Source organism: Adiantum capillus-veneris, chromosome 27 (assembly GCF_014529385.1).
Source record: "Adiantum capillus-veneris isolate H3 chromosome 27, ASM1452938v2, whole genome shotgun sequence".
Lineage (NCBI taxonomy): Eukaryota > Viridiplantae > Streptophyta > Polypodiopsida > Polypodiales > Pteridaceae > Adiantum > Adiantum capillus-veneris.
The window spans coordinates 112,863,790-112,886,489 of NC_140957.1; the positions used below are offsets into that span (position 1 = coordinate 112,863,790).

The 22,700-nt window shown below is 44.1% G+C and overlaps 1 protein-coding gene across 2 annotated transcripts in view; it reads right to left on the minus strand.

The window, feature by feature from the left end:
* EIN2 (NRAMP metal ion transporter family protein) overlaps positions 1-22,700 on the minus strand; it is a 60,720-nt gene that overhangs the window by 22,151 nt on the left and 15,869 nt on the right. The window contains exons 2-3 of one of the 2 annotated variants that reach the window (XM_086503284.1): positions 7,221-7,307; positions 7,016-7,126 (exon numbers count right to left, since the gene is read on the minus strand). In XM_086503284.1, the coding sequence (XP_086359410.1) occupies positions 7,016-7,126; positions 7,221-7,307 (198 nt within the window). Of the gene's footprint in view, positions 1-7,015; positions 7,127-7,220; positions 7,308-22,700 lie in introns of those variants that run through there. The other variant, XM_086503285.1, reaches the window with a different exon arrangement.

Consider the following 22,700-nt stretch of genomic DNA (forward strand, 5'->3'; position numbering starts at 1 on the left):
CCCGATCGACATGGGGGGGAAATTAGAAGGGACTAGGATAAAATATCCTAGGCCCCATAAGCCTATCTGGCCATGGAACAAAGCCAAAATCCGAGCTAAACATGGCTAAACACATCCCGATATGAGAAACCTACCTCATGTTTCCACAGCCATGAAACAGCCCTCACTCCCTAACACCTGTCCCTCGGAGAAATTGGGACCGACTATACGAATCCAGAGTGATGCTTGAACTCTAACACCACCTTGTCTATGCGTTGCCCTAGTTGTATGGGGGGAATGAGCTCCCTTGCTTCACACCAATGGTGCTAGAATGGTCTCTAACATCTCTCTTAGGCAACGGACTCTACCAAATACCTCACACAAAGCATAGCCTCCCTCGTGGTATTGTGTCAAACACTTTACGTAAGTGCACAAAGCAACAATGAAGCTTCTTTTGCACTCTAACCTGGTCAAACACCTCAAAATAAACAATGAACACATGGTACATGCTCTGCTCTGCCTCATCAGCACGGAAAACGCAGATTTCAGCATCTGCATTTTCAGCGCGTCGTCGTCGCATCGTCGTCATCGACATCGTCATCGACATAGCGTCAAAATTCAACAGATAAAGATTTGCAGAATTCGGTCCTTCGTATTTTCAGATTTCAGCCTGTCTCGTCGTCCTCATCGTCGTTCTCATCGTCGTCGACGTCGTCGGCAAGTCCAAGCATTGTAGAGATTTGTGCAATCATAAGTAGACCGCTCTCGCAATAGAGAGTGGGACCTTCGGAGGAGGGTTTTACAACGTCTTCGGTGTCGTATTCTCTTCTCTATCTCTCGGTCTCATGCATTTCCATTACAATGTCCATTCACTTTGTTTGTGTTCATTGCACTCTCTCATTAAGAACGGAAGGCTCTCCCTTCCATAAGAACAAAAGGCACCTTGAGCACAGTTCGGAGCACTCATCTTGAGCAAAGTTTAAACATTCATTCCGTTGCACCTAACATTGGTATCAGAGCTTTGGCAGTGTTCTGTATCACTCAAGGAAAGAACCACAAGAACCACAGAATTTTTTTTGCTTGTTGAGGTCGCACGAACCCAAATTCACTTAGGTGTGTCGATTACTAATCGTGTTTTTGAAGACTGACAGGAAACCCAAGAAAGAAGGGCTTGTCCAGCCTCCCCTTGTGCCTCTTTTCACTCATTGAGAGCGGACCGTGCACCTAGCGGCTGGCCAATCGATGTGAGGTGGGAAAAAGCAACCTTGGTGTGAACGCAAGGCCACTAAGGGGTGCGCCCGCGGAAAAGAGTAGAACTCGGGTGAAGAGAAGATCCTTCTCTAACACAGATTGCAAGCGAAAGAAGAACCTCAAGACCCCCAAGGACCTCAAGACCCGCAAGAACCAAGAACCAAGACCCCCAAGAACCCAAGTTCCTTGTGAACTTAAGAACCCAAGACCACAAGAACCCACGACTTCAATGGATGGTCATCACTCGAAGCGGAATGGATACTTCGCTTGGAGGTGATGAGTATGAGAGGGACGAAGAAGAATTTTCCCCACAAGGAGGTTTTCCCCTTCCCCATCTATGTCAAAGATTGCACTAACTCCTATGGAGGCTTTGGACCAGATGTTTATGGAAAGGAAGTTAGAATGCCAAGCAAGACACGCACAAAGAAAAGCAAAAATAGATCGCAAACACGCAAAAAGAAAAGCAGAAAGAGAAGCAGAAAGAAAGGCAACCATAGAGCGTGAGCAAGAGTTGTTGCGACTCTTTTCTCAAGTTCAGGCACAGATGCAAGAGATTCGAGAAAAGGAGACTCTCTCAGTCTCTTCTTCTCCAAAGCAAGACACACATGATTTACATGATGATGAATGACAATGATTTGCATGATGATTTGAATGATAATGATAAGCATGATAATTTGGATGACACTGACAAGCATGATGATTTGCATGATGATCACGATGTGATTTCTCACAAGCATGATGATCAAGATGTGATTTCTCACAAGCATGAAGATGACGTGATTGTTCACAAGGATGATGAGTTAGTTGATGCTTCTTCTAGCGAAGCTAACCTCGTTGCAGATTCGATCAATCACAAAGGATCGATCTTGGCTCTCGAGCCTAGGTCCAAAGCACCCTTTCAGGAAGAACCGATCTTGGCTCTCGAGCCTCGGTCCAAAGAACCCTCACAGGAAGTATTATGTGTTCGCATGATTAGTACGCACGCATTGTACAAGTGTTTCATTCGTGATCGTTTCCTGTATTTTAGTCAGCGTCTTTATGTGATCCCTTTTCCTAGGCATGACATATTGTACGTTGAGCACGTTTCACTCATGAATGAGTACGGATGTATGCCGATTTTTCATGAAAAGCTGAAAAGTATGCATTCAAGGAAGTCACATTCCATGTGTCTCCCTTGGCACGACACAGTCGTACAAAGAGCACATGAAATTATGAGCACCAAGCATGGGCATTTCTGTTGTGAATTGCCACAGTTGATTGCTTTAGATCAAAAGAAAAAGATTCGATCTCATTGTTTGCGTGTGTGTGGTGAACAGTTTGGCAGTCCGTCTCTTTGTTCATCTACATTGCATGCACAGTCTATTAGGACGACATGATTTTTTCCACTCACTTTACATGGCATAGGTATGTTCATGGTTTTGTGTTGAAAATGGTTTCAGGAATTTTCAGCCATGGAGATTCTTGAAGAAGAAAGAAGCATGACACTCGACGAAGTTGAAGCATTGAAGGAGCCACAGAAGACTGTCGCTTTCGGCGCGGCCCAAAGAAGCAAGCGTTGCAGACCTTTATGAAGTTCAAGTACCACACGACCCACACATCAGAGTGGGCCGACGAAGAGTCCCTTCCAGGATTCGGGATGCTATTGGCGATCTCCCTCGACGCTATACAGTTCAATACCAGTACCTCACTTTGAAAAGGAGGGGATGTCACGTGACACATCCAACCCTATGTGTCCGTGGACAAGCTACAGCACGACCAAGGTTCAGTCAGTCCAGTCAGTCTAGATTTAGAAGTGTTCTGGCACTTTCGTGAGTCTGTTCGCAGACCGTGCATGCCCAAGCACTTAGTGTAGATGCATATCCTCTGGTTGCACACAGCATAATCATAAGCATTCCCATTAGAATCCATCAGAATCCTTCAGGGGAATTTTCCAGTGCATTTAGCCTATTTTCCCTATTTTTGACATTTTTCACTTATTATTTTTAAGTGACTTTTATTGGAAAGTAGGTAGGGCAAATTGAGTAAGTTTGTATATAAGCAAACCTAGACTAGCACTAATTGGCAGAAGAGGCAACAACAGCACACGCTCAACAAGCAACTTCTCAACAGAAACCCCCCCAAGAGACCTAGCGTTTTTGGAGCAGATCCTATACCTTGCGTTTTCAACACCAGATCAGCCAGCAATTTGCACTTGCAGATTTCGGCGACAGCAGAACATCAGACCAGCCTAGCATTTTGCATTTGCAAGATGAACGGCGACAGATTCCAGATTTTCAGCCCTAGCGTTTTTGCATCTGCTTCACACACTAGCGTTTTGCAGATTCTCCGCGACGGAAACTCAAGAACCATCAGCGTTTTCAGTTTTCAGCCCTTAGACATCGCAGATCAAGTCTTGAACCTCGCAAATCTCACCTTCCCGCAACAATTCCTCCCCGCACGGTCAGTTTCCGCAAGGTTTACAATTTCAGCCCGGAAAACGCAGATTTCAGCATCTGCGTTTTCAGCGCGTCGTCGTTGCATCGTCGTCATCGACATAGAGTCAGAATTCAGCAGATAAAGGTTTGCAAAATTCAACCCTTAGCATTTTCAAATTTCAGCCCGTCTCGTCGTCGTCATCGTCGTCGAGTCCAAGCATTGTAGAGATTTGTGCAATCATAAGTAGACCGCTCTCGCCATAGAGAGTGGGACCTTTGGAGGAGGGTTTTACAACGTCTCTAGTGTCGTATTCTCTTCTCTATCTCTCAATCTCATGCATTTCCATTCACAGTGTCCATTCACTTTGTTTGTGTTCATTGCACTCTCTCATTAAGAACGGAAGGCTCTCCCTTCCATAAGAACAAAAGGAACCTTGAGCACAGTTCGGAGCACTCATCTTGAGCAAAGTTCAAACATTCATTCCACTGCACCTAACAAATTCTCTACTCTCAGGCTCTGCGTCCAGATGCATTGCAGAGTGAGGCCCCAAAGGTTCGATTTATTCTTACAAGGGATGCCCCAAAAGCTTCTAAACTCGATAGCAAGAAGTCCCAAAAGCAATTGGTTCCCAAAAGCTGCCAAAAGCCATCAACACAATTTGCGAAAACCCGTACAGGCTGCCACGTCAGCACTGTCAGCGCAAATAACAGAAGTCCGAACAATCCACCACATCAGCATGCCGTACTATCTTGCCACGTCATTTGCTCTGTGTGTGTGTGTGTGTGTGTGTGTGTGTGTGTGTGTGTGTGTGTGTGTGTGTGTGTGCAGTACTGCCACGTCATCATTTTGTGACACGAGATGACATTATTCTAGTTCTTGAATACATACACAACTAGATCCATCAGCAAATGCTATTCGGATGAATGAGGCAACAAACTGCAATAGAAGCTACAATCAACAAAATTCACAGGTATCCTAAAATCTTTTGTGTGTGTATGTGTGCGCGCGCGCACGCACGTGTATGGTTTTTTAAAAAAACTTATAGATACATGTATATGTACCTTATATATGTATGTATGCATCATATACTTTCGCATGTGTGCATACGTGAATGACATCCAGATGCCTCTAGAGTCTAAACTCCCTACAGAGCACACTCTTTTATTCTCAAGGAGGTTGCACGTTTCATAAGTTTCGAGGTTGAGAGTTTCATACCCAATGAAACAGATTTTTATGTCACATTGTACCCTATAGACCAGCGTGATCGGCACTTGTCCATGTTGTAGACGGAGAATAGCTACCTTTCCCATTGCAAGAGTAAAGAAGCTAGTTGTTGTAGAGCAAGACTCCTGTGGCCGCGGTGTATGTGGATTTTGTGGCACAAGGTATAAGCTCTCAACATAAATGCACCAGATCTGTGAATCCTCGATGGTGTGGATGTCCAAGGCTCTGTAAAGCTTCCCCACGAAATAGGGTTTTCTCTGCTCAAGAATAACTCTATATCATGTGCCTCTACCTAAGCCTGCCTTTTATCGTGGATGAGCCTTCTTACCTCTCTTCATGCCCCTTGCCCTTTGAGAGTCTCCAAAGATTGCAATGTGCAAAGTCGCATGTATAGCGCTTTGCATGCATCATTATACCATCTATTCTGAGCATAGTCCCAAATCTAGTAAGTTCTCTAATGTTTGTCAGTGGGAAAAGGTTTCCACGACTACTATGTGTAGTGGCGATGCCAATTGGTAGGCATAGTATCCATGGGTGCCATAGGATTTACTAGCAGAGGGCCACATGCACTCAACTATCGTATACATATTTCCCAAGTTATGTGTAAAGTATGTAGATGTAGAGTGGTCTAGATGTGGAGTGGGCCAAAAGCATTGGTAATCCTACAAGAGAGTGCAAACTCTGTATAGTCAGCTCCAAGGGACATGGTGGGACTCTGAATCATGTGACTAGCCTGACAGCCTCTAATGATTCTTGACACAATCTACTACCGTGTCTTTTGTCTTTGCATGTGCCCCATGTGAAAAGCATGTCAGTCCTCCTGGTCCTGGCCACTATTAAATACAATGAGATAGTGGTATGTCCCAAGCTCTATAGCTAACCTTGTAGTGACCCCTTTCCAACCCTTAGTCCTCATATCTAAATGCAGCTCCCACCTCCTCTGTCTCCGTTGTGTGTAGAGTAAACACTTTCGACAAGAGGCCAGATGGTAAGATGATGAACACCAAATTACTTAATACTTCAACACAACTGAACAAACTGAACTCAACAAGGGAGTGAAAGGAGAAAGAGACAACGATGGAGCAAGATGCTCCTGCACAAGAGGTTTGAGGACAACGAGACGCCAAGAATCTACAAGTCCTCTTTGTGTGTATAGATCCTCAGCCTTTGTGCACCAAGGATTGAAAATTGTGTGTTTAAAGCATAGTTACTCAGACCTCCTCAAAAGTCCACCTTTTTTCAATTTCTCCATTTCCAATACTCTTGATGTTTTCTTTTTCCCTCGCTCATATAGTTATCCGAAACCTCTCTAAACTTCAAGATTTCCCGTTTCCATTTTTGGTTTTTGTTCCCATTTTCTTGTTTTCCATAACTATGGTTTACATAACTGCCGACACAATGGCCCCTCTATAGACTCCTCTCTCAAAAAGCTAGAACTAAAAGCATTTTCTTAAAGCTTGAGCTTTTTAGCCTCAACACACTCATACTTTAAAGAAAATTCAATTAAAAAACAAAAGCACAAAAGCAAAAAATAAAAGAAAATGCTCTTTGGGGGAAAGCAAAATGCAAGCACTTTTCGTGGATGAAACACAGGAAAGAAAACAATACTTCAATTCGCAAGAGAATCTGCCAAACAAAATTAAGAGAAAAACATCAGATTCTGGGAGAAAAATCTGCCGAGAGAGAGAAAATAGTGCGCGGGTGTTGATGAGAGAAGATTGCACCTTTATAGAGAGAAAAAACTGTAAACATCAGCTTTAGCAAGAAAATCGGCTCTCTCTAGAGAGCGAGAGAGAGAGAGAGAGAGAGAGAGAGAGAGAGAGAGAGAGACTGCACAGCTAGGAGGATTCTTGCTATGACTAATAGTGAGATGGACCACCTCTCTAGGGAGAAAGCATCTCATGGTTGTGTGCACAACGGCCCTACATAGGCGTTTTTAGTCCATTTCGCCCATTTATTAGCTTTTATGCTGATGTGGCCTATTCTTAGGTGATGTGCACCCCCCCCCCCCCCCCCCCCCCCCCCCCCTCTCTTCCCAAACACATCTTCATGAGCATAATATGTCCATGTGAACAGCAAACTTGATATATATAACCACAATTAGTTTACAACCACATACATGAAGAGGGTTGTGATTAAAGTATACCAGATGAGAGAGAGCCACGAGAAAAAGAATAGAAGCTGCACCAGTAAAAACCACGCTTGAAACTAATGCAATGCCAAGTAATGCATTCAAAGTCATTGCAATCCCCAATACCTGCAAAAAGCTAACAAGAACTCCTTGATCAAAATGTTCTGCATTTAGATACGCTTTACCAACATAAATCCAAACTACTGGTAGAGAAGATTACCATGGTCAGGTCCAAAATCAGAACCGAAATTTCACACTGAAGCCATAAAAGTACTGATAAGTATCCTGGATACTGGTCATGGAAAATCTGTTTCCCAAGTGGCAAACCGGTAAAAAGCAGTCAGAAAAAAAGACAAACTAATCCACAGGTCACAATCCCAATTAGAAATTAAGGATATGCATTTAAAAGGGTCTTTCTTAAGCAGTCATTACATATACGTACATAAGATACATTCAAAGTAACTATAACTTTTTAGCATGATAGGTTGAAGGTAAAAGACACACGAACTGCAAAACGAAAACTTCACCAATCTAGATGGTAAGACTAATATCAAAAGATACTGGTTCCTTCGAAAAAAATAATTGCCTGGGAAGATGGAAATTTGGAACTCCAAGTCCTCTTTTGTCACTTGAGCCTTGTCCTGCCCCCATTCTAATGGTTTAAACTTTAAGCGTTTCTTAAACTTAACTGCTTGATCGGGAAGTGCAATGCACCACGGTCAAAAAATATGACAGAATATGATGCCTGATGTAAAAAGTTTAATCTTCTTCACCCAAAACCTTGTTCAGTTTCAAAATGTGCAATCAACAATGTCTATTTCAGGTTTTTCTATAAGGGGCCACGTGCTAAAACGCCATGCATAAGATGTCACATCTTCTTCAATAGTAGCACAGTTTTTTTCTATTCACAGAACTGCTTGTTCACTCTGTGTAGATCTGAACGTTTATTTTGCCGAGCTAGGGCAAACTTTGATCACCTCAGTATTTTAAATTTTAATGTCTTGTTGTGGATAACATTAGAAGTTTAACTCCATCAAGCATCACTTGGAGAAGTATAATACCCAAGTTAATGATTGCGCTCATAAGCTTTCTAAATCCATTGAGCATCTCCAAAACAGTAGTTTCCTTCCCACTTTTGCCAATATTTGAAGATAATATTAGGTCTTCTATATAATAAATGCCTAGCCCTAAGCAAAAAAAGTTTAATTTAGCTTTTGCTGCTCAACACAAAGGGAAAGTTTACTGAAGAAAACAAGACTCCAATCTCTAAGGAGGAATCATAGGACCAACGAATATCAAACTTCAGCAACTATAACAATCATCGTGAGAAGCGTTATTTTTGCATAAGAAATGGCACTCATTTTGCTATGAAATCCTGTATAATTGTCACAAATTATTGACGTATCAAGCCACTAAAGAACAAAGCCAACTGTCAGATCACGGCCGAGGGGCCTAAACCCTAAGAAGCAAAAGCAATAGAAAAACAAGAAGCGGAAGAAGTTCCCACCAACTTATGGGACCCCGTCCGATTGGGCCCAAGTGACATAAAGGCATTAAAATAAAGTTGGACCCAGCATACACACACACACACACACACACACAAGCTTATTTGCGTGGAGCCTGATGACGTGGCAGGCTAGTACGGAATTCCGGATTTTGCGTTGACTTGCTGACTGACAGCCTTATAGATTTTTGCATTTCACGCTGACTGTGCTGACGTGGCAGCCTGTACGAATTTCCGTAATTGTTGGCTGATTTTCAGCGCCAGCTTTTGGGCCAATTGCTTTTGAGTTTCAAGCTTTTCATGTGAACTGCTTTTCAAGGCCAAGGGCCTTTAAAAAAGTGCGGAGGGCTCAATCTTTGGCACGCTTCAATGAGAAGGTGCAGAGCGCAAGTGCCGGCATTGTATTGAGTTCAAGTAATATAAAGAAACGCCGAAAGGGACGCCAAGGTTTGGGGCCGATACTCTCTGGGGTGGAATTCCGTCACTCCGTGTCGTGTGTGCTCTCTCTCTTTCAATTTTAGTTGTTATTGAAGTGCTAAAAGTCTGTTCACTTTGTTCTTTTCTTTTGGCACGTGGTGCCCGTCTTGTGACACTAGTATCAGAGCATCAGGCATGTGCTTTGTGCTTTTCTGAAAGCATACCGGTCCTACAAAAGAACAAACAAAGCAAACCGGCGCTTCCAAAATCTATTGGAATCTTATTTGAAGTATCTTCAGGGCCGACCACGGACTTATTAGGCACTACCACCCTTACTGCATCGCGCATCGGGCACGCTCCCGTCTTCACCGCTCATGTCTTACAGGGCATAAGCCATCAAGATCACTTGCAAGAGAAGGATCCAAGATTTGTTTTGAGCTGATGTTTTTCTGAGAGGTAGTGTCATGCAATGGTGGAAGTCTATAGCTACCAAGCCGCACACTCTAAGGACTTGGCAAGCTTTCAAGAAAATTTTTGCCCGAAGTTATGTGGTTTCTCACATCTTCCTTCAAAGTGTAAATTCTGGCAGAGAGGGGTATCCTAAAATGCTTGCCATGGAAACCCTAGCAAATTATAACTTGAAATTTCTCGACATCTCTCAGCAGGTGTCTCCTCTCGAGCTGATAACCTTGGAGGTCCAGTGTGATTGCTATGTCGTGGGGCTACCATCACCACCACAGGAACATTTTCTGTCCAACAACTCATGGACCATGGTGCGATCGGCCATGACTAAGGATGAAAAGTCGGTTAACTTTTTTAGCTCGACAGATGTAAGATTACTTTTTAAGTTTTAAGTTCTGTTTGAAACTTGTTTGGTGATCCTGTTTGGAATTCGTTTGAAATGGACGATATCTGTTTTAAACCTGTCTTGGTGCCGATTTGAATTGTTTGACTCTGGTTTTAATATTGGTTTCATTGATTGGTGATTTTACTCCTGGGTGGAGAAATGTTATTGTTTGAACCTCGGAACAACGCAGACGGGATGTCTAGGGAGCATTTCATTGTATGCTAGAAAACCTCCAAAAAACGCAAACGGGATGTTTGTGGAGCGTTTGGTTGTATGCTTAAACCTCCAAGCGACACAGCCTACAATCTGGGGAGCGTTTGGTTATACCTGTCCTCTAAACTCATGGCCCGAACCTTTTTAGGTTATTTGTGGAGGGAGTGACGAGGTAGTCGTTGAGTAGCTTCATACCGCAGACCTTCCTCTCGAGGGAGAGCTCAGCGCACTTTTCGTTGTGTCTTGTAACATGCATATGTGCGCATTTGTGTTGCATTGTGATGTGCCAACCATTGAATATTCCTCATTGGATAAGATTGCCTGGGTATGTAAGTTTGGTGCATCAAGAGTCAAGACACCCGTGGAAGATCAGTGCAATCTGGGTGTGATGGCTAATTCTACTACGCCAGAATATCAAGAGTTCCGATCTGGACGAGAGGAGAAGCCAACTCCTTAACAAAATAAGCACAAACTAATTGTCCCTCGGAATGTCCCTCAGAAATTTTTTAGCTAACTTAAGTTGTTTTGCAATGTCACTTGCACATCTAAGCCCATGTGTATGTGGACAAGCTACTTCATGACTAGGGTTCGGTTCAATTCAGTCAGCCTAGCTTAGGAAGTGTTCTGGCACTTTTGTGAGTCTATTCGCAGACCGTGCATGCCCAGGCACTTAATGTAGATGCATATTCTCTGGTTGCACACAGCATGATTATCAGATTACCATCAAAACCCATCACAAGCATTTTTACTGTGCATAGACCTATTTTCCCTATTTTAGCCAATTTTCACTTATTATTTTTAAGTGACTTTTGTTGGGAACTGGGTAGGGCAATTTTCACAAGCAAGTATATCAAGAAACCTAGCACTAGCACTATGAGCAGAAGAGGCAGTAGGAACTTCTCGTTCAACAGGCACCTTCTCAGCAAGATCCCCCACCGGCGGTAAACCTAGCGTTTTTCGCCATCAGAAGGCCCAGTGTTTTTGCATCAAGATCAGCCTCCAGTGTTTTTGCATTACAGATCAGCCCCGGCCACAGCATGACAGCAGATCAGACCTCACATTAGCAGATTTCCACCGCAAGCACAGAATTCAGCCTAGCGTTTTTGCATCAGCATTACCTCCTAGCGTTTTGCAGATTCATCGCGACAAGATCATCCCTTGCACCAGTGTTTTCAATTTTCAGCAGTTAGATCCCGCAGTAGATCCCCAAACCTCGCAGATCTCACCTTCCCGCAGCAGATCCTCGCCGCATGGTCAGATCCAGCGAAGTTTGCAATTTCAGCCCGGAAAATGCAAATTTCAGCATCTGCGCTTTCAACGCGTCGTCGTTGCATCATCATCGTCGTCCTCGCCGTCATCACCGACATAGAGTCAGAATTCAGTAGATAAAGATTTGCAGACTTCATCCATTAGCGTTTTCAGATTTCAGCCAGTCTCGTCGTCGTAGACATCGTCGCAAGTCCATTGCATTGTAGAGATTTGTGCAATCAATAGTAGACCGCTCTCGCCATAGAGAGTGGGGCCTTCAGAGGAGCGTTTGACAACATTCTGGTGTCGTATTCTTCTCTCTGTAACTCTCAGTCTCAGCACCTTCATTCACAGTGTTTGCCACTTTGTTTGTGATCATTTGCACTCTCTCACTAAAGGAACGGAAGGCTCTCCCTTCCGTAAGTAAAAGAAACCTTGAGCACAGTTCGAAGCACTCATCTTGAGCAAAGTTCAACATTCACTTCCGCTGCACCTCACATTGGTATCAGAGCTTTTTGGCAGTGTTCTGTATCACTCAAGGAAATAACCACAATAATTTTTTTTGCTTGTTGCGGTCGCACGTAACCCAAGTCCACTTGGGCGTGTCGATTCCTGATCGTGCTTTTGAAGAGTGACAAGAAACCCAAGAAAGAAGGGTTTGTCCAGCCTCCCATTGTTTCTCTTTTCACTCATTGAGAGCGGACCGTGCACTTAGGGGTCGGCCAATCAACGTGAGGTGGGAAAAAGCAACCTTGGTGTGAGCGCAAGGCCGCCAAGGGGTGCGCCCGCGGAAAAGATAAGAACTCGAGTGAAGAGAAGATCCTTCTCTAACACAGATTGCAAGCTAAAGAAGAACCTCAAGAACCTCAAGACTCCCGAACCTCTATAACCTCAAGACCCCCAAGAACCCCAAGAACCAAGACCGACAAGAAACCAAGTTCCTCGTGAACTTAAGAAGTGGATGGTCATCACCCGAAGCGGAATGAATACTTCACATGGAGGTGGTGAGCATGGGAGTGGCGAAGAAGAGTTTTCCCCACCAGGAGGTTTTTCCGACCCTTCCCCTTCCACGTCTACGCAAAGGATTGCACTAACTCCTATAGAGGCTTTCGACAAGATGATAATGGACAATAAGCTAGAACGTGACGCAAGAATGCCAGCCACAGAACGTAAATACAAAGAACGAATGGCAGCCATAGCACGTGAACGCAAAGAAAGATTAGCAGTCATCGAGCGTAAGTACGAGCAAGCACGCTTGGAAGCCAAAGAAAGACCAGCCGAATTTGATCGCGAGAACAAAGCAAGAGAAGCAGAATTTGATCGCGAGAACAAAGCAAGAAAAGAGAAGAGCGACCAACACATGAAAGAGTTCTTGTTTCTCTTTTCAATTGTGCAGGCGCAGTTTGAACAGAATCAGAAGGAGACTCTCTGAGTCTCTTCTTCTCCAAAGCACGACACACATGATTTGCATGATGATTTGAATGATAATGACAAGCATGATGATGATTCGCATGATCAAGATGTGATTTCTCACAAGCATGATAGTTTGCAGGATAATGATGTGATTGTTCACAAGGATGATGGTTTAGTTGATACTTGTTCTAGTGAAGCTAACCTCATTGCACAATCGATTGATCACGAAGAACCGATCTTGGCTCTCAAGTCGAAGTCCAAAGAACCCCCACACAAAGTATTATGTGTTTGAGTGATTAGTCAGCAGGCATTGTTCGAGTGTTTCATTCGTGATCGTTTCCTGTATTTTAGTCACCATCCTTATGTGATCCCTTTTCATAGGCATTACATATTGTACGATGAGCACGATTCACTCATAAATGAGCACAGATGTATGCGGATTACTCATGAAAAGATGAAATGTTTGCATTCAAGGAACTCACGTTTCATGTCTCTTCCTAGGCATGACACAGTATCCGAGAGAGCACAAGAAGGATTGAGCATCAAGCATCGGCATTTCCATTGTGATTTGCCACGGTTGATAGATTTAGATCACAAATACAAGTTTTGACTCCATTGTTTGCGTGTGTTGATGAACGATTTGGCACTCCGTCACTTTGTTCATCTGCATTGCATGCAGAGTTTGTTCGAAAAACTAGAATTTTTCCAATCGCTTTACATGGAATGGGTATATTCATGTTTTTGTGTTGGAAGTGGTATCAAGAATTTTCATCCTCGGAGATTCTTGAAGAAGGTAGACGCATGACTATAAACGAAGTTGAAGCATTGAAGGAACCACAGATGACTGTGTTGCTTTCGACGCGGCCCAAAGAAGCAAGCGTTGCAGATCTTTATGAAGTTCAAGTATCGCATGACCCACGCATCAGAGTGGGCCGGCGAAGAGTCCTTTCCAAGATTCCAGACGTTGTTGGCGATCTTAGTTCGGTACCAGTACCTCACTTTGAAAAGGAGGGGATGTCACATGCACATCTAACCATATGTGTACGTGGACAAGCTACTTCATGACTAGGGTTCAGTTGAGTTCAGTTGGCCTAGCTTAGGAAGTGTTCTGGCACTTTTGTGAGTCTGTTCGCAGACCGTGCATGCCCAGGCACTTAGAGTAGATCCTCTGGTTGCACACAACATGCTCATTAGATTACCATCAGAACCCATCAGGAGTATTTTTACAGTGCATAGACCTATTTTCCCTATTTTAGCTAATTTTCACTTATTATTTTTAAGTGACTATCACAAAGTGATGACGTGGCTACCGGCAGCAAAAACCCTAATTTCTGCCAGAAACCCTGAAATTCTGCAAACCCTAATTTCTGCCCGAAACCCTAATTTCTGGAAACCCTAACCCTAACTGCTGGATGAAACCCTAACTGGCTGCAAACCCTAATTTTTGGCACCAGTGCCACGTGGCAACAAGTTCGAAAATCCCGGAAATTACGGAAGCTGAGAAAAACATGGAGCGACGCAATTGCTGCTGCTTTTTGGCTACGCTTTGAGAGAAAGAGAGCAAGAGAGAACTTGCTTTATTTTTGGCTCTCATTGAAAGAGAGAGAAACTGCTTTTGCTTTCAAGCTTTTGGGGCTCTGCTTTTGGGCATCCCTTGTAGCATTTAAATACGCGGATTAGGGCTCACTTCTCAGAGCATCTGGACGCAGAGTCTAAGAATGAAACCCTAACCACTCTTTGTACTTTGACATTGATTAATACATAAAGAAATACCGAAAGGGGCGCCAGTCTTTGGGGCCAATATCTCTAGGCACGGAACTCCGCCGGGCCAGTGCAAATCTATTGTGATCTGTGAATTGTTTTGAAGTGGTTATTTGGTGCTGTCGCAATTGATTCTTGACTTGGAGTGTCCAAGTCTGTTACAGTGGTATCAGAGCACGGCCGATTTCTCTTCTACGGGATATCAGATCCCCAAAAATTTTTTTCTGCGGCACCTATGGCTTCACGCAAGGATCAGTCGACTCCCTCTGCATCTGGAGATGCGGGCAGGGATCACAACGAAGATTCAGACAGAGAGTATGGCCTGCCTCGGCCTACTCAGGCAGAGCAAAGAGAGATGAAGCGTCGTCAATCGATCGGCGATGCAACAAAGATGATGCTCAGTTTTGCGAAGGATCCGAAATTGGCAAAATATATGAGCGAGACTTCTTTTCAGGAAGTGCATGCATAGTGGCAGAAAACCACTACACCATCCCTGAAACCCGCTCTCAAGAAACCTTCTGATCACAAACAATACTCAGAGAAGGAATTACAAGAGGTTGTTGATGCACGGATTGCTCAGCTTTTTGACGCGCAAAAGAAAGCCAAAAAGCACGGCAAAAAGCAGAAGAAAAGCACTGACTTCCCGGGATATTTGGGTCGTAAGTCGACTTTTGACAAGGCAAAGAAACAGAAGAAGCGTGTTCAATTTGAAGGAGTACCCAGTTCTTCTTCTTCTTCTTCTTCTGACAGTTCTTCTAGCTCTTCAGATTCGAGCAAAGAAGACAGAAAAGGTAAAAAGCGAAGCAAGAAACAAAGCTTCGGAAAGGGCAAGAAAAAGGCAAAGAAGGCTAAATCTCGCCCAAAGACTAACAGTTCTACTGAGGACTCGTCTACAGACAGCTCAGATTCTGATGACGGAAACTTTTATGCGAACAAGAAGAATTTTTACAAAGCCAACCAGTATGACTTTCTCGAAGATAAAAGCAAGAAAGTCCGAGAGTTTAAGGAAGGTGGCCACTCGATCAAGTTTGATACTTTTTCAGGATACTCAGATGCTTCGAAGGCTGTGTCTTTTATACAACAGTTTGACATCGCTTTCGCAGGAGGACGCTATTCAGAGCACTCCAAGATTCAGAGAGCTACCTCTTACCTTAAGGGGAATGCTCGTACTTGGTGGTCCACGCTTCTTTTAAACAAGATTGCGCCAGTTAAATGGCTGAAATTTAAAAAGCTTTTTATTTCTTCTTGGTTGACGCAAGAATATGAACAAGATATACGAACAAGATATACGGGTTGCTTGGAACCATCTTCGTATGACCAAGAAAGATACAATCAATGCTTACTGTGAAAGATTCTGGAGCTCTTTTCTACCCGCCTCTTCATTCAAGAAGAACTCGTTCAGAGAACAGATTAAGCGGTTCACCTTGGGTCTACCAACAAAGATCCGAGATCACTGCTTGGAGCAGAAGTCAGCTTCTATTCAGGAGTTGATGAGTCATGCGGAGCGGGGCTTTGCCATTCACTCTGGCAGTCTGACCTACCCCACAGATCAGAACATGACACAACGAGCCGAACACACTTCTAGGAATGAAAGTAGAAGAAAAAGAGCAACCCAGAGAAAAAGAATGCACGACCCAAGCTTACTACTCAAGAGCGAGCTCGATTCATCAAGGAGGGGAAGTGCTTTGGATACGGGGAACATGGACACATCTCCGCGAAGTGCCCTAAAAAGGCACAAAAAGAACAAAATGATAAGGACGACGACAGGCCTGAGAGTTCGAGAGCAACTGAGGAATGTGGACGAAATGGCAAGATGAAAACAGGACTGGTTCCAGATTGTGTGGGTACCGATCCCGACACCATGGATGAGAGTACAGAACTTTGCCGAGCTTGGGGCAAAGTGAAAGATCAAGAGGCCCTGATTTTCTTTGATGGAGGAGCCAAGGCCAACTTCATTTCACCGGAATTGGCGGTGCGGCTCGAGATTACTCCCGATCGAATGGGACGACTTGCGGAGGCAGTTCTAGCGGTACCCGGCAGGGACGTAGCCATTACACCTCTCATTGGCAAACTTCGGATGCATTGTCAGAGGTATTTGGGGCATGAGGACTTCTTCATAATGCCTTTGGAGGGTTGTGATGTTCTCTTAGGGATTCCCTGGTACCACAAGAACAACGTCGTGGTCGACTATCGGGCGAGAAAAGCGACTTTGACTACAAAAAAGGGCAGAACAATTGTACTTGATATTAAATTGAAGGGCGAGTATGTCCCTATTGTATCGGCTTCGGCCATTTCAAAATTAATGAAATCCACTCTGTTTGTTTACTCGATCTTTATGAAAGAACTGAGCGATAAGGATAGGACAAATATGTCTAAACTTGATAAAGAACGCAAAGATTTTCTCCAGTCTCACGCCGATTGCTTCTCAAAGGGCCTACCAGGAGAGTTATCACCTGCTCGTCCTAAAGATCATACCATTGTTTTGATACCTGGAATCACACCACCGAACCGGCCACCTTACCGTGTGAGCCGAGCATAGAATAAAGAGATTATGAACCAAGTGAAAGACCTCTTGGAAAAGGGTCTTGTCCAGCCTAGTACTTCACCGTATTGCTCTCCAATGTTGTTGGTTTTGAAGAAAGACAAATCATAGAGGGTGTGCATCGATTATAGAGCTCTCAACAAAATCACCATCAAGAACAGATTTCCGATTCCTAGGATCGATGATATACTCGACAGGTTACAAGGATCCTCGTGCTTTAGCAGGATTGACTTGAAGAGTGGATATCATCAGATCCAAATCGCAACGGGAGACGTCTACAAGACAACCTTTTGGACGACTTTCAGGTTATTTGAGTTTTTGGTGATGCCTTTTGGCTTAACCAATGCTCCTGCGACATTTAACCGGATGATGGACAGGATTTTTCGAGAGTATAGGCTATTTGTTGGCACTTTCTTTGACGACATCATTGTTTTCTCCAAGAATGAGGCAGAACACAGAGATCATCTGCTTTAAGTCTTTCAGGCATTACGAGATCACAAGTTAGTGAACGAGATCAGAAGTTAGTGATTAATGCAAAGAAAAGTGAATTTTTCCTACCAGAGATACACTTTTTGGGACACATTGTCTCAAGAGCTGGAGTGCAAATGGACCCAACCAAGATAGAGACTATCCGTGATTGGCCCGATTTGAAGAATGTCCATGAAGTTAGAAGCTTCTTGGGACTGTGTTCGTACTACACGCGGTTCATACGAAAGTTTGCAGAGGTTGCTTCCCCTTTGCATGTCTTGACACAGAAAGGAGCCCCTTTCTCGTGGGGATCCACAGAGGTGACTGCCTTTCGCACATTGAAAGTGAAATTGACTACGGGACCAGTTTTGACTTTGTCGGACTTGCAGAAGTCATTTGAAGTATATTGTGATGCTTGTGGTCGTAGTCTAGGTGCGGTCTTGATGCAAGAAGGCCATGTCATTGCTTACGAGAGCCGATTGTTCTCTAGGCCGAAGATGACAGCACAGGTATATGAGAAAGAGCTTTTGGCGGTTGTCCATGCTCTTACTCAGTGGCGGCTTAACCTACTCGGAGCGGATTTTACTGTCTTTACAGACCATCAGAGTTTGCGCTACTTCTTGTGACAGAAGCAGCTTTCGGAAAAGCAGATGCGGTGGGCGAACATCTTGTCACAATTTCACTTCCAGATTGTCCATGTGCAAGGACAGAAGAATGTGGTGGCAGATGCTTTGTCTCGGAAGCCGTTGGTTCTGGCTATTTCCGCGATACATCATGGGAGCTTCGAGGATAAGGTCGATCAGTATGCCACAGATACAAATTTTGCAGATATTTTCACACGGATACGGGATGGGGAGACAGTAGAGCTGGATACTCCCTTCGGGAAGGCTACTTGATGAGAAAGACTATGTTGTGCGTTACACAACCGTTGAGGGAAAAGGTTTTGACTGAATGCCATAGTCCACCTTTTACGGGTCACCGCGGCATTGCTACCACCATGAAGGGGGTAGATAGATACTTCTTTTGGCCGAGACTCAAAAAGGATGTGGAAGAGTTTGTGCACAGTTGCCTAGTATGCCAGAAGGTCAAGTTTGACAAGCATAAGGCACAGGGATTATTACAGCCTTTACCCATACCCACCCGCCCCTGGGAAAGTATTGCGATGGATTTCATTTTTGATCTCCCGAGAACACAGAGTGGTCACGATGGTATCTGGACTGTTATTGACAGATTTAGCAAACAGGCTCATTTCATTATTGTGAAGAAAAACAGTTAAGCCGGATCACTTAGCGAGACTATTTGTGGCCCAAATCTTCAGATTACATGGCATGCCTGAGACGATTGTCTCCGACAGAGACCCCAGATTTACGAGTTTGTTTTGGAAGGCAATTTGGGAGAACATTGGAACGCGGTTGCAGTTCTCGTCATCGTTCCACCCGCAAACTGATGGGCAATCTGAGATTGCAAATTCAGTGGTTCTAGCTTTATTGAAGTCTTATATCTCTGATCAGAAGACTCAATGGGAAAAGTACTTACCTTTGGTGGAATTTGCCTACAATAACACGATACACTCTTCGACGGGGACGGCGTCATTTGAGATTGTTGAAGGTGCTAAGAAGGTTCCACCCTTCCTAAGCACGAAAGATAAGATCTTTGAAGCGGATGAATATACGCGAGATTTGGATACGACTTCTGCCAAGGTTCGCGAGACTTTGCAGAAGTCTCGAGAACGACAGAAAAAGGCAGCGGATCGCTAGCGTCATGATTTGAAATTGAAGGAGGATGATTGGGTACTCTTACGTTTTGAGAAGGCACGCCTACGAAAGAAAAAGGGAAAGGAGAGGCTTTTTCCAAAGCTTAGTATGCGATTCTACGGACCTTTCCAAATCACTGAAAAGATGAATGATGTCTCCTTCCGATTGAAACTGCCAGATACTTGGAGGATTCACAATGCATTCCATGTGAGTCTCTTGAAATCTTTTAATGGTGATGTGCCTGATGATGGGGAGCCTGATGAGCAACCCGAAGTCGAAGAAAACGAGGAGATCCTTGTTCCGAAACAGATTTTGGCACATAAGGATACAAAGACTAAAGGTAAAGTCCGAAGGCGGTTCTTGGTTAAGTTCAAGAACTATCCTGCATTGGATGCGAAGTGGATGGAGGAGGAGGACCTAGCAGATACTCCTCAGATTGTGAAACTTTACCTCGATGCTTTTGGTTTAGCATAGTATTTTCCAAACGGAACCCAGAATTCAGCTTGGCCGCAGATCTGGTGCAGTGGGATGCACAAGAGGGGAGTCGCTCCGCTCCTTTGTCAACAGATCCCTTGATTTAGATACTAGAGTCACTGATGTCTCTTTGAGCTTCAGGGATACTGAAAGCTGACAGTATTCTGTTGTATGACTTTAATGAAATGGAATTCTTGATTATGATACTGATTTGTTCTTGACTTCTCTTAAGTGCAGGAACTAATAGACGAAATGACTGTAGCATTTTGGTCTGATTGATCTCGAATAGACATGGTTGCAATAGGGGTTAGTCAAGCGGACATCGATGAGGTCCCGATTGGACCTAGATGTGATTGCTATTGGCGATAAATCATGCTCTAAGATCCGAATGAATGTTGAATGTCATGTGATGTCCTATGATGTCATGTGATGTGACTGTCGATTTGGTACATGTGCTAGATGTGTGTTCCTAGTATGTAGGTACTAACAATCAATGTCTGCTAAGACGGTTTATGGCTTTTGTCGGTTTTGCAGGCGTAATCGCGGTCGATTACAATGCTTTCAAGAGGGGGGTATGTCACAAAGTGATGACGTGGCTACCGACAACATAAACCCTAATTTTTTCCATAAAAAAACTAAAAATCCTGCAAACCCTAATTTCTGCCAGAAACCCTAATTCCTGGAAACCCTAACCCTAACTGCTGGCTGAAACCCTAATTTCTGGCACCAATGCGCCACGTGGCAGCAGGTTCGAAAATCCCGGAAATTACGGAAGCTGAGAAAAGCATGGAGCGACGCAATTGCTGCTGCTTTTTGGCTACGCTTTGAGAGAAAGAGAGCAAGAGAGAACTTGCTTTATTTTTGGCTCTCATTGAGAGAGAGAGAGAGAGAGAGAGAGAGAGAGAGAGAGAGAGAGAGAGAGAGAGAATCTGCTTTTGCTTTCAAGCTTTTGGGGCTCTGCTTTTGGGCATCCCTTGTAGCATTTAAATACGCGGATTAGGGCTCACTTCTCAGAGCATCTGGACGCAGAGTCTAAGAATGAAACCCTAACCGCTCTTTGTACTTTGACATTGATTAATACATAAAGAAATACCGAAAGGGGCGCCAGTCTTTGGGGCCAATATCTCTAGGCACGGAACTCCGCGGGCCAGTGCAAATCTATTGTGATCTGTGAATTGTTTTGAAGTGGATATTTGGTGCTGTCGCAATTGATTCTTGACTTGGAGTGTCCAAGTCTGTTACAGTGACTTTTGTTGGGAACTGGGTAGGGCAATTTTCACAAGCAAGTATATCAAGAAACCTAGCGCTAGCACTTATGAGCAGAAGAGGCAGCAGAAACTTCGCGTTCAACAGGCGCCTTCTCAGCAAGATCCCCCACCGGCGGTAAACCTAGTGTTTTCAGCCATAAGAAGGCCGAGCGTTTTTTGCATCAAGATCAGCCTTCAACGTTTTTGCTTTGTAGATCAGCCCCGGCCACAACATGACAGCAGATTAGACCTAGCATTAGCAGATTTCCTTCGCAAGCACAGAATTCAGCCTAGCGTTTTTTCATCAGCATTACCTCCTAGCGTTTTGCAGATTCATCGCGATGAGATCATCCCTTGCACCAGCATTTTCAGTTTTCGACAGTCAGATCCCACAATAGACCCCTGAACTTCGCAGATCTCACCTTCCCGCAGCAGATCCTCGCCGCACGGTCAGATCCAGCGAGGTTTGCAGTTTCAGCCCGGAAAACGCAGATTTCAGCATCTGCGTTTTCAGTGCGTCGTCGTCATCGCCGTCGTCACCGACATAGAGTCAGAATTCAGCAGATAAAGATTTGCAGAGTTCGCCCATTAGCGTTTTCAGATTTCAGCCCGTCTCGTCATCATCAACATCGTCGGCAAGTCCATTGCACTGTGGAGATTTGTGCAATCAATAGTAGACCGCTCTCGCCATAGAGAGTGGGGCCTTCGGAGGAGTGTTTGACAACATTCTGGTGTCGTATTCTTCTCTCTCTAACTCTCAGACTCAGCACCTTCATTCACAGTGTTTGCCACTTTGTTTGTGATCATTTGCACTCTCTGACTAAAGGAACGAAAGGCTCTCCCTTCCATAAGTAAAAGGAACCTTGAGCTGAGTTCAGAGCACTCATCTTGAGCAAAGTTCAACATTCACTTCCGCTGCACCTTACATGCAAATATGCAGTAATCGCGAACGATTACTTTCTTTCAAGAAGGGGGGATGTCACAAACTGCTAACGTGTCAAGCCACTGAAGAACAGAGCCAACCGATCACGACCGAGGGGCCTAATGTCACGTGCACATCTAACCCTATGTGTACGTAGACAAGTTGTTCCTACTTCTAGGGTCAAGTGGACAGCCAAGGAAATTTTAGCGTTCAAACACTTGAAAGAGAAGCTGACTTCAGATCCGGTAATCATTTTGCCAGATCTTTCGAAACCTTTTGTGGTTCAGTGTGATGCGTGTGGCCATAGTCTTGGTGCAGTTCTAATGCAGAATGGCCGAGTAGTCGCATATGAGAGCAGAATTCTTTTGAAGACTGAAAGGAACTTGCAAGTATATGAGAAAGAATTGCTGGCAGTAATTCATGCTCTCACTAGTTGGAAACACTATCTGCTAGGGGCTGATTTTGTTGTCCAAACGGGTCATCAAACCTTGTGATATTTTCTCACACAGACGAAGTTGTCTGAGAAGCACATGCGATGGGCAAACATCTTGTCAATGTTCCATTTTCAGATTGTGCATGTGCAAGGGAAAAAGAACGTGGTGGCTGATGCGTTGTCACGAAAGCCCCAAATTTCAGCAGTGTCAATTCCGTACCACTGTGAACTAGACGAAATGAAGACACAATATGCTGAAGATTCAGATTTTGCAAGGATCTATGACCAGCTTGTTGATGGGCAACATCATGAGCACTATATGCTTAAGAATGACTTTCTCATGATGCATGGAAAGTTATGCGTTACCAAACAGTTACGGCCCAAGATTTTGATGGAAAGTCATGCTCCACCTTATGTTGGGCATCGTGGAATTGATGCGACAGTGAAAGGGGTTGAG